The 12,165-nt window shown below is 47.7% G+C and overlaps 1 protein-coding gene across 3 annotated transcripts in view; it reads right to left on the reverse strand.

Moving 5' to 3' along the window:
• Window positions 1-1,300: 1,300 nt before the first annotated feature.
• Window positions 1,301-12,165, reverse strand: part of dock5 (dedicator of cytokinesis 5) — a 108,135-nt gene continuing 97,270 nt past the window's right edge. For all 3 annotated transcript variants that reach the window (XM_068023004.1, XM_068023005.1, XM_068023006.1), the window contains 9 exons: window positions 11,618-11,704; window positions 10,583-10,759; window positions 10,178-10,261; window positions 8,693-8,830; window positions 7,950-8,116; window positions 6,786-6,981; window positions 6,334-6,469; window positions 4,963-5,081; window positions 1,301-4,305 (listed from right to left, as the gene is read on the reverse strand). In XM_068023004.1, coding sequence (XP_067879105.1) covers window positions 4,195-4,305; window positions 4,963-5,081; window positions 6,334-6,469; window positions 6,786-6,981; window positions 7,950-8,116; window positions 8,693-8,830; window positions 10,178-10,261; window positions 10,583-10,759; window positions 11,618-11,704 — 1,215 coding nt within the window. In that variant the 3' untranslated portion in view covers window positions 1,301-4,194. The remainder of the gene's footprint in view (window positions 4,306-4,962; window positions 5,082-6,333; window positions 6,470-6,785; window positions 6,982-7,949; window positions 8,117-8,692; window positions 8,831-10,177; window positions 10,262-10,582; window positions 10,760-11,617; window positions 11,705-12,165) is intronic.

Genomic DNA, 12,165 nt, shown 5'->3' on the forward strand with positions numbered 1-12,165 from the left:
CACAACACTCTAGGAAGGCTTTAGAGAAGGTGCAGAAAAGGTTTATGAGAATGGTTCCAGGGATGAGGGACTTGCGTTACGTGGATAGATTGGAGAAGCTTGGGCCGTTCTCCTTAGAGATGAACAGGAAATTTGATAGAGGTGGTCAAAATCATGAAGGAGTAGATACTATTTCCATTCATAAAGTCAAGAACCAGAGGACACCGATTTAAAGTGTTCGCAAAAGAACCAAAGGAGGAAAAACTTTTTTAAGCAGCGAGTGGTTCGGTTCTGGAATACACTGCCCAGTGTGGTGGAGGCAAATTCAATCGTAGCTTTCAAAAGGGAATTGGATAAGTACCTGAAGAGAATAAATTTGCAGGGCTCTGGGGAAAGGGTGGGGGAGTGGGACTAGCTAAATTGCTCTTGCAGAGAGCTGGCATGGGCTCGATAGGCCGAATGGCCTCCCCTTCCATGCTGTAACCATTCTATGATCCTTAATGTGCATTCCCAGACCTGGGCCGTTACCCCTTTAATGTTCAGTGTTCCCAGACCATTTCCCATCACCCCTGTGTTCACTGACCTACGTTGGCTCCCAGCCAAGTAGCGCCCCAATTTTAAAATTCTCATCCTTGTTTTTAAATCCCTCCCTGGCCTCACCCTCTCCCTATCTCTGCAACCTCCTCCAGCCCTACAACCCTCTGAGATCTCTGCGCTCCTCCAATTCTGGAGTATCCCGATTCCCGTTGCTCCACCATTAGCGGCCGGGCCTTCAGCTGCCTGGGCCCAACGCTCCAGAATTCTCTCCTTAAACCTCTCCGCCTCTCCCTCCTCCTTTAAAACCTACCTCTTTCACCAAGCTTTTGGGTCACATGTCCTTATGCAGCCGAGTGTCACATTTTGTTTGATGACGCTCCCGTGAAGCTACTACGTGAATACTGTTGTCCTACTGGCAGGAACGAGACTGAAAACTTGGTCGTGGGAGGTAAGAATTTATGTTTTGATTGAAGTTGGCAAGCATCTTTTTCGGTCCCTTTAGATGTCGATCTGTTCTGCAGCCTGAATCAGATCAATAGCAACATTTGTACCTGGAGAATTCCATAGAAATTAAAGCTAATCTGAAAATAGAGCACAATCGTTCTGTTAACTGTTGTGTTTAACTAAGATTAGAGGAGGAAAGGGAGCTTGAGAATCTATTTTGTATCCTGCCATTCCCTATGTGCCAATATATATGTCCCTGTTGTTACTGACGATTAGATCCTGCATATCCATTGGTCGATGCATGAAAAAAGACCAGGAAACCAGCACAGTAACCACTGTACACATCTTATTTAATAATGAATACAAATGCATCTGCTTTAGAATTTTATCAAAATATTCACTTCAACATGTTTGAGCTCAGTGCAAGTGCACTTGCTTCTATAATGACATTTCTTTTAATCAGTATATTTACAAACTTTACACCAGGAGTGCATGTTAAAGGCTAAACATCAAGTTTTCTTTTTTAAGATGCCCGGGCCTGTATTTTAACCTGGAGGTGGGTTCTGTGCAAGGGTCGCAGTAACTGAAAGTACAAGTTTCACAAATGTCCTGCAGGAATTAACTGCCGGGTTGCTTTAATTTTTTTTTCTCTGTGGGGGTTCCTTCCCACGGGCGGCCTGGTTGACAGGCTGGAGGCCTTTCGGGCGAGAAGCCTGCTCCAGCAGGACGAAGCCTATGAGAACAGGTACTGGAGGAGCGACAGAGGGTCCCCTGAAGGTGGTTGGGGGAGGGTGGGGTGGGGGGGGGAGGTGTTAAATGAAGGCACGCCACCTCATTGTAATATTTAAGTGACCAACCCGCTTCCCTTGAGCAAACTCGTTGCCCGCCCCTCGTCCTGCCTCCATTAAGACTGGAAGTGAGTGGGCCTGAGGCGGGTTCAGATCCTGCTCCAGATATTTTTGCATCTGACCCGACCGCGAACCTGCCCATATTTTGTGAGTTAAAAGTCAGCCCCGTATCTAATGGACACTGAACCGTCCATTTATAATCTGGCCCAAGACCTTTGACACAGGACACGCAGCCTGCCTATCACAGTGAAACCTGGCAATCAGAGTTCGCTGCCCGATCGAACTGAACTCAACAAAGCAGTTAAAAAGGACAATGTTGCAAGGTTCCGCGACTGCCCCGGTGCCTTGTTTGACTGGAGAGCTCGCTCCAACATGACGGGCGGAGGCGCCAGTAAGGCCCCCGTGTCAGGTCCGCAGCCCAGCAAAATGACCCCCCCCCCCCCCCATCCAGTTTAGGACTTTGTAGCAGCAAAAATATAGACTTGAAATTGTTAATGTGTTCGGTTCCAATCTCAACCGCAGCCGATCACGGCCAGGGTGACACTGGGACACGACAATTACCCCTACCGCCTGTCAGCTGAGAAGAGGCAGGAATCAGCCAGGATTTCTGCTCCTGTTTTCCAGTCAGTGACCATCGCTGGAATGTACGTGTGTGTGGCCCAACAAGCATGCTCTAAACCCATGCGACACCCAGCATCCCCTTCCTGAAGCAGTCTGCCGTTATCCACTGTTATGAGTGACAATTTGTGCTGAATTTCGACTGGCTTTTATGTGTGAATGTTTGTCCGATGCGGACAGTATCCAGCGCCCAAGCACGTGCTCTCTAAATCTTGGAGACGTGAGAGAAAGAGAGACAAAGAGTTAAGAGGCAGTCCTGAGATGGGGCCTGAGAGTGATGGCCCAGAGGTGACCTAGGCTACGGCACCATCTAGTTCCTGAACAAAACTAGAGGCTTTGTTTGGGGGTCGGAAACGTTTTTCAAGTTAATTGGGAGTGCCAATCAATGTCAATAACCAGGAATCAAGATCAGCATTGGGAGAGCCTCAGGGTAAAACACAATGTCCTCCTCCAAGGCAACTCACTAATATTCCAACCCTTGCTTCGGTGCAAACTGCATCTGGCTCAAGATGGTCAACTTTATTTTGCATCGACTACAGCATCCATACTTCCTCAATGAACAGCAAAAAAAAACAAAATGGGCAATTAGTACCTCTGCATATCATCAGTACATGGATTAGAAACTTCATGCCATCTCTTTAACAGCCGCCCTGGATCCCAGCAGAGTCCTCATTGACGCGACAGTTATTTAATATCAAGAGCCATCAGTTAAACCAACATGTTTTAATGCAATTAGGTTTCCAGTCTCGGAGAAGATGTTAGAGTGGGATAAAAAAAGGTACCTGGCTCGGGGCAAGCAAACCTTTCAGATGCACCGATTCAGAGAAAGAGTTTGGACGTCAAGAGGTATCTCTTGATATGGAAGGCGATTCACAGTTGGAGTAGATTCCCGAATGAGTGTGGTCGAGGCCAGGGCACTGCCAAGAACCAGCCAGATGTTGTAATGGGATCTTGAGATGAATCTAACTCGTTATCTTAATTCCACCTGTGAAAATTCAGGCCACGGCCTTTACTCACCAGCCAAGAGAGTTCGAGACAGTTGCCCTGGACGTGGCCAAAGGTCGGCAGGTTAATATTAAATTGCACTGCTGGGTCTCTTTACAGTTCCAGTGTTATGAACATTGTATTCAGTCACCGTTCCCTCAATCCCAGTACCAAGGCTCCCAGACTCAATCCATCCAGAATCTATGCCGTATATTAGAAATGTACTCAATAGAATTATTTATAATCAATTGACAGCTGCAAATATTCTTATATTCAAATGTTTAGAATCTTAAATTAACAAGTTAATTCTCTCTTTTGTTGCATTTAATATACAATATGAATAGTGCATTATTAATACTCCATATTAATAAAAGAGCACACATAGTGGTTTAGGGCACATGTTGCAGTTTGAGATTCCATCATGGTAGCCGAGTGGGTTTTTAACCTTCCGACTGACCCCCCCCCTCTCTCCCCGCCCTATCACAGTGGTCCGCATGCTGGGGTACCCCCCACCGTCTCCTCTTATGCCAGCAGTGCCTTTAGTTACGGGCAAAGGACAGCGGTGGAAATGGGGGATTTGGGCCTACGTCACACCCTGTCTTAGCGTCCAGACAGGCCTCAGCAGACCTTTGCTGGGTTTGCCCCAGGATTTTCAGCGAGGTAACGCTGCCCACTTTGGGACAGAGACGTGTGTCCAATACCCACCCATCCCAGGCCGGCAGAAGTTCTCTCCACACTCTGCTACCTCACCAGGAGCTCCCATCTGTTGTGGGGGCTGCTGCCGCTATTCGGCTCCGGGAGAATTTCCGTGGGGAAAAGCCGACTGAGACCTTCTTGCTTTTGGAGGTGGGATCGGAGGCCGTGGAGAACTCTTATCCGGCAGAGGCGGAGCAGTCTGGAAAACACAACCAACAAATCGCTCAGCCTTCCTCAGGTTCTCATCTATTCACATCGCTAAATGTAATCTCTGTACTTTAATTGCAGATACTTTTCTTCTCTCTCTCCCCCTAACTTCTCTCTTCTCCCTTCCTCCTGCTCTCCTCTTGTTTTCCTCAATGTCTGCATCTCCTCTCTCCCTTTTCTCTTCTCTTTTCATTGTCCACTTTTCTTCTCCCCTCTCTCTCTTCTGTTTTCCACCTCTCTCCCTCCCCTCTCTTTTCCTTCAATCGCTTGCCTTGTCACTCTTCTCTCCCTCTTGGCCCTCTCTTTTCCCTCCTCACTCCTCTTTTGCTCTCACCAACTGGCTTCTTGTTGCTCTCTCACCTCTCACCCTGCTCTTTGTTCTCCCTCTCATTTCCCTTCCTGCCTCTTCATCCTTTTTCTCTGCTTCCCCTGCGCCACTAATGTTTTCTCTAGCTCTCGTCTGACTTTTCTCTCCTTTCTCTTTACTCCACTTTCCCTCCCTCTCGTCTCCCTTCTGTTTTGTCTCTCCATCTCCCTCTCTCTTCCTCTCTGTCTTTCAATTTCGATCTCACGAACACCGAACACAGCTGCCTGATCCCATGCACTACTCAATCAACCAGCCGGTTAATAGGAAAATATCTTGAGCTACCTCTGGTAAATCCCTTTGGCTCCCATTCTCATAAGGCTTAGTCTTCGGAGGTGTTGGTGGTGCTGCAGTGTCACATGAGTCAGATGTAATTTTCGTGTCAGTCTGTAGCATGGGGGAACCTGTGAAAGAAAGGACGATTCCTTGAAGTCCATCGAGACTGCAACCAACTTAACTAGCTCACAGTCCTACAATTTGAACTGCGCATCTTTGCTTCAATATCGATCATTAGAGTTCTTCAGTAAGAAACTGCAAGATCAGTTGTGACAGCTTGGTTGGAATATAAGATATAGGATATAACATGTTATATAAGATATAACATAAAATATAGGAGCCCCTCGAGCCTGCTCCGCAATTCAACAAGATCATGGCTAATCTCTACCTCAACCTCACCTTCCCGCACTATCTCCATATCTATTAATATCCAAAAATCTATCGACCACTAGTAGTGAATATACTCAATGACTGAGCATCCACAACTCTTTGGGGTAGAGAATTCCAAAGATTCACAACTCAGAGTGAAGAAATTTCTCCTCATCTCACTTCGACATGGCCGACCCTTTATTCTGAGACTGTGACCCCGTGTTCTAGGGGAAACATCCTCCCAGCGTCTACCCCTTAAGAATTTTATATGTTTCAATGAGATCACCTCTCATTCTTCTGAACTCAAGGGATAGGCCCAGTCTACTCAATCTCTCCTCATCCTGGGAACCTGAGAGAGAAATCTTATTGTTGTGAAAACCCATCTGGTTCACTAATGTCCTTGAGGGAGGAAAATCTGCCATCCTTACCTGGTCTGGCCTACATATGACTCCAGACCCACAGCAATGTGGTTGACTCTTAAATGTCTTCTGAAATGGGTAAGAGATGGACCCAGACCCTTATCTGGATGACTGCACAATCCTGGCCGCCTAATCATAAGATCTGGGTGATATTGGGACAGGACAGAGGCAAGCAAGACAAGGATTCAGAATTCCTGAGCAATGGTTGAAGGAAATTGAACTTTTGTGGGAAAAGAGGTGATTAAGTGAACTTTAACTTGAAGAGGAGAATCGACAAAATTCACCCTGATGGGGAATTCAAATACCAGGAGGCACAAGTTTGTTAAGAATGTGAATTCAGGCAGACCTTTTCCACCCAGACATTAATGCTAAGTTCTGGAGGAACACTCAGCCAGATCTTTCTAAATAGGGTCGAGTGACAATTAGACACCCTTTTGGAGAGAGACGGGAGTGGGGTGGGGAGGGGAGGAGTCAATTGAGGATGCATTGAGAGCAACCACAAAAGGGATGAGCTTGTTGGGGATAAACGTTCAGAGAAAGTCCCTGCAACACCCAGTGGCTGGGTACTCGTGTCAACCTCGTTGTTACGTACTCAGGGTCCGTCCAGTCCTTGGGGCTGTGCTCTGCAGTGAGGAGTGTGCCAGCTGCGAGGAGCAGATTTGCAGCGAAGAGAGGCGTTTCTCGCCAAGCTGAAGACTCTTCGGCCGCTGCGGCCTTTGCGGCGTGATCTGTAAAATCGGGAAAGCAAAAGAGAAGTTTCTGGTAAAATACGTGATGCCGATTGCTGCGACGGAGAATCTGGAGTTAAAATGGGACTCTCGTTAATAACAGCCGTGAAAACGGTTGGGTTGCTGCAAAAACCCATCTGCTTCACTTAATGCCCTTTTGGGAAGGAAATCATTCGTCCTTACCCACTCTGGCCAACATGTGACTCCAGACCCACAGCAATGTGGTTGACTCTTAACCGCCTTCTGAAAAATGGCCTCGCAAGCCATACCCATGGTATTAACAGAAAATTGGAAACAAGGGCAGAGGAAGACTTACAATTTCTGAAAAGTAGACCTTTTCAGAGGACAGGTCTCCCTTTGGCTCCCTCTCAAAGATGACCTGAGATTTGCTGATGTTCTTTTCCTTCCTTTTCGACTTGTTCACTCGGCCGTCAAACTCGTCTCTATCTAGGGTGTCATCCAGCCTGGACAGCGTCAATGGCCTTCGCTCGATCAGCGGGTCCAAAACAGAACTGTGAAGAGCAGATCATTAGACTTCACTCAATGTGTTTCAATTCGCCTTCTTAACTGGGGGAAAGCGTCGGCGATTCATAGCGCAATAAATGAAACCATTTAGGCAAATGTTGAGAAGTGTGAAATTACACAATAGGATCTCCCGTTCCAGTCTTGTTCTCTGTGAATACCGATCTGCCTTCAACCAAGATGAAATGATGACAGGGTGATCCATCTTAAGCGTGGATTACATTTTGCCATCCAGCGAAATACAAATACTAACTTTTCTTAAGCAGAAATTCTAGGCGACAAGGTAAATCCAGAAGCAACGTGAGCTGGAGTCGGCCATTCGGCCCCTGGAGCCTGCTCCACCATTCAACAAGACCAAGGCTGATCTTCTACTCAACTCCACCTTCCCGCATTATCCCGTAATTCTCGCTGCCACTGAGATCTTACCAGTGGGCGGTGGGTGGGGTCTCCGCAACGTGGGAACCTTGTAAAACGAGGTCCCCTCTCTGTGGGCTTGGGAGGGGGTCCCTCCTTCGTGGGAAACTCGTGGCCCATGGAGGACCCCCACCCGCAACAACTTTACCCCCGGGGACGCTCCTCTCCCTGGACTGAACGACCACTCCCCAACCCCCCTTCTGGACTGGCCCCCAATGACCCTGCCTCACCTACCTCTGGTGTGGGGGTTCCACCGCTGAGCCTGGGTCCGAGGCTTCTGCAGTGGCCACCGCTCCTTGGTGGCGCTGCCGATACCGAGAGCCGCCGACCCTCGGATTGGCCGAAAGCTCTTTGAGGCGGGACCCCCCCCTCGACCCTTTAAAGCCTTTAAACGGACGGGGATTCCCCCCTCCTAAAACTTTGCTGGGAGCCCCGCCTCCAGCACAAAATCTGGCTATCTGTGTCAGACAGCGCGGAAGCGTTTTTGGTTTCGGCGAGCACGAGGAAGCAGGGCCGAGTTAGGGGTTAGTGTGAATCGACTCACCCATTGGATCCTGGTCTAGAGGAGGCACTGTCGGATGACGTGGAGGAGCTGGATGCCACTGACGAGGCCATGGATATGGTGGACAGTCGCCGGAGAGTGGAAGACATGATATACGGCAGGATCATGGAGCCCGATCGGCTTCGCTTCCTGTCAGTGAGAGATGGTGCCTGGGGAGACAGTCAAACACAGATCAATTCCCGACTGGTTCCCAGAAAAGACTTTTGACTATAAACCACTGGAAGCAGACTGGCACCCCGAGGATCTTCCCATGGTTAACCTGGGCTGGTTACAGATTGTCAGTAATTAATTTGCATTATTCTGGCCTGGCGCAAACAAATCCTCTCAGCATAACGAACAATTAGGCTTAGAAACCGGGTGCGGCCCAAAAATTGAGTTTGTTCAGCAGATCCATTGGGTTAGCAACATTGTCTGCGACTGCCAGAAAATACTCCTCTGAAAGGCAGTGTCTAAGCAGCAAGGTAGTGAGGTCCCAGGTGGGCCTGTTCTGGGACAGCAGCCTCCATAGGCTGTGAATTGGGCCCATCTTGGTATTGTTGCTGCATTCCCCTGTGGAAGGCTCTGGGTTAGCTGGAACCTTTATCCCGACTGAACATTGATGAACAGGTATGTCCGTCATTCCCAGGACTTCCATTATCCACCTTTTTCCCTTTTACATGATCAAAGCACCTGGAAAGCCTGAAAACCACAGCCCGCTCCCACCAAAGCAAGAATAAGGAACTCACCAAGGTTATCACGCCGTACAGCTTTTCAACTTTTTCCTTCAGCTCCTTGAAGCAGGAAACTATCCGGTCGTGCAGCGGCTTCAACTCCTCTGAGGTCTTTTCTCCGTGAATCCGTATGCCTTCAGTCAACAACGGGATCTGGGAAAGAGGGACACAAAGCATCGGGGTTGAGAGGATCAGCTCACATTAGGATTTAGTGGAAGCTGTAACGCTCTTCCCCAATAATTTATGCTACAACTTTATTACCCTCCGGGTGAAATCTTCAAATTTTCCTCCCAACTTCCTCATTTTTAAATCCCTGTGATTGAAACTCCTTTATTAAGTGAACAATTTGCCCCGATCACATTTGCCAATTTGCTTTATCTTATTAAAAGTTCAATCGGGTCGCTTCAAAATCACACCTTGTCCGGGAAAACAAAAATACTTCTTTACTTTTAAATTCCTGACACTCAGAAGCATCTTGTCTTCTCCCTCTAGTTTTACAACTAGAATTATTCTCAGTAATCTGGGGAGGGTAGTGGACAGGGAGGTTCCAATCTCCATGTTTCTCGACAATATCCCAAGTTGAGATCAGGCATATGCCCAGAGGCAGAGAGAGAGAGACATTGGGAATGGTCACCAGCACAATTTGCCCTCATAGATAAACCCCTGTGACATCTGGAGTAAGATTTATATTGAGAGGGGCCTTTGGAGTAGAACTCAGCAAAGTAAGACATGGAGATTTAAGAGAGAGAGGGCAATAATGTTTTTGGAGGAGAAATTCCAAGGAGCCATCAAGACCCATATTCAAGGCATGAATATAGGCGGCCTGTCGGATGGTGCAACAACAGCCTTTGAGTATTTCTTAAATGGTGAGAGATCGGGAAGTGTTGATGTCGAAAGGGACCTGGATGTCCTTGTTCGTAAGTCACTGAAAGCTAATAAGCAGGTGCAGCAAGCAATTAAGAAGGCAAATGGTATGTTGGCCTTTATTGCAAGAGGATTTGAGTACAGGAGTAAAGAAATCTTGCTGCAATTATATAGAGCCTTGGTGAGACCGCACCTGGGGTATTGTGTACAGTTTTGGTCCCCTTACCTAAGGAAGGATATTCTTGCCATAGAGGGAGTGCAACGAAGGTTCACAGACTAATCCCTGGGATGGCGGGATTGTTTTATGAGGAGAGAATGAGGAGATTGGGTCTGTATTCTCTAGAGTTTAGAAGAATGTAAGGTGATCTCATTGAAGCCTACAAAATTCTTAAAGGGTGTGACAGGGTAGAGGCAGGAAGGATGTTTCTCCTAGCTGGGGGCTGTGGAGGCTCAGTCACTGAGTATGTTCAAGACAGAGATTGATAGATTTCTTAGATTTTCAACATATCAAGGAGTAGCCTGGGAAAATGGCGTTCAGGGAGAGGTCAGCCATGATCTAGTTGACCTACTCCTGCTCCTATTTCCTAAACCATGTCCTGCTCTTCATCGCAAGAACGCCCAGAGATAGCGGCGTACCTGTAAGGCTATGAGCTGTTTTAAGGTGTCGATCTTCTCCTGGTCCTCTGCATGCTCTTGCATGTACCGTGAATTGAAGAATGCCTGAAAATTAAAGAGCGAAAAAAAGAATGTTTACAGGGGTTTGGGAGTGGGTGGGTGCTCTCCACAAACTGACACAGTTTGGCAAGCTCAGCCACTGCAGAGCATGGAACCAGCGGGAACTGTTCCCTTTGATTCCAGCGCGCACCGGGAAGGGGGCTGGAAGCTCAGGGATGGGTGGCAAATAATTCCACTCTTGCGCGGTCGGACAGGGAATGCAGTCTCCACGCTTTATATATAAAGTTGGCAACTTGGCCTGTGCACTTTGCAAGGTATTTCCGCAGCCCTCAGCCTTGTCCGGATTGCCCCCGGTTCAAGCCTTACCTTTTCATATTTGACAAATCCACCCATCACGGCAGCATCGACTATCCCTTTCAGCAGCATGGACAGGGGATGAGCAGGCAGCGAGCGGTCCCAAGTGTACTGCTGCACCATGTTACTAATCTTTTCGTTGGTCTGCTCCATGGCTTCGATGGCATTTTCCAGCGGGCTGATCTCCTCCTAGACGAAGAGCAGGAAATGCCTTAGCGGGAGGCTTCCCACCATTTTTCTTCCTTCTACTCCTTTGCCTCCCCCTGGATGGCCTCACCTCGGGCTACGATTCCACACCACCTCCAGTGACTCGCTTCAGTGACCATTCATCCTGTGCCAGTCAGCTGGCAGCTTGACCATGGCAGAGGGAGGCACCGCCCAATTCTGGTCACTTGACAGCGAACGGGATTGGGAATTATACCAGATTTTTTCTCCCCTTAGCAATACTAATTCGTTCGGAATTTCTGTGGAAAATCTCCGGTAAATTTGACAACACTTTGGGCTGAAAACAGGAAGTTCACACAGAAGAGTGATCAACACAGAGAGGCAGTGCCGAATGCTAAAACTGTTCAACAAAGGGTGACTTTAGGGCCTTTTGTGCACATGAGCTAGGTCTGGTAGGCTGGCCTCCTTATCTCTACCGAGCCCGCGATCTTGTTAAGAAAGTCTTGGCATGACTAGTAATCCAGAGGCCCAGGCTAACGCTCTGGGGACACGGGTTCGAATCCCACCATGGCAGGTGGTGAAATTTGAATTCAATTGTTAAATCCGAGAATTCAAAAGCTCCTCTCATGGTGACCATGAAACCAATGGCAATTGTTGTAAAAGCCCATCTGATTCCTTTCGGGAAGGAAATCTGCCATCCTTACCTGATCTGGCCTACATGTGACTCCAGACCCACAGCAATGTGGTTTACTCTCAATTGCCCTCTGAAATGGCCTAGCAAGCTGCTCAGCTCAAGGGCAATAAATGCTGGCCCAGCCAGCAACACCCACATCCCACAAACGAATTTAAAAAATCCTTTCTCCATTTGAAAAAAATGCTTACAGACGCTGTAGCTTTGACCTCGAACCATTGCAGAATGCCGGGAAACTTGTACGCTGTTGTGTAAGTCACTCTTTCAATCCACATTGTCTGCAATATAAAACACAAGTTAAGCCCACAAGGGTTACTTGTCAGCTTTCCCTGACCGCGGGTCTCACCCAATTCTCATTCGCAGTGGATTCTTGACTGCCCAAAAACAAGGACAAAAAGATTTTAAGGGGTGATTTGATCGAAGTTTTCATGACATTAAGGGGAACAAATAGGGTCGATCGGGAGAAACATTCCGGTGGTTCGGGTGATTCGATGGCATGATCGAAAAAGTAGTGTCAGACCTTTCAGGAGTGAAATTAAGAAACACTTCTACACACAAAGGGTGGGAGAAGTTTGGAACACTCTACCGCAAATGATAATTAATGCTCGATCAATTGTTTGTATTAAATCCAAGATTGATAGATTTTTGTTCGCCGAAGATGTTAACGGATAGGGGGCATATGAATTATATGGAGTTAGATCACAGATCGGCCATGATCTCATTGAATAGAGGAACAGGC

This window comes from Heterodontus francisci, chromosome 47 (genome assembly GCF_036365525.1).
Source record: "Heterodontus francisci isolate sHetFra1 chromosome 47, sHetFra1.hap1, whole genome shotgun sequence".
Classification (NCBI taxonomy): domain Eukaryota; kingdom Metazoa; phylum Chordata; class Chondrichthyes; order Heterodontiformes; family Heterodontidae; genus Heterodontus; species Heterodontus francisci.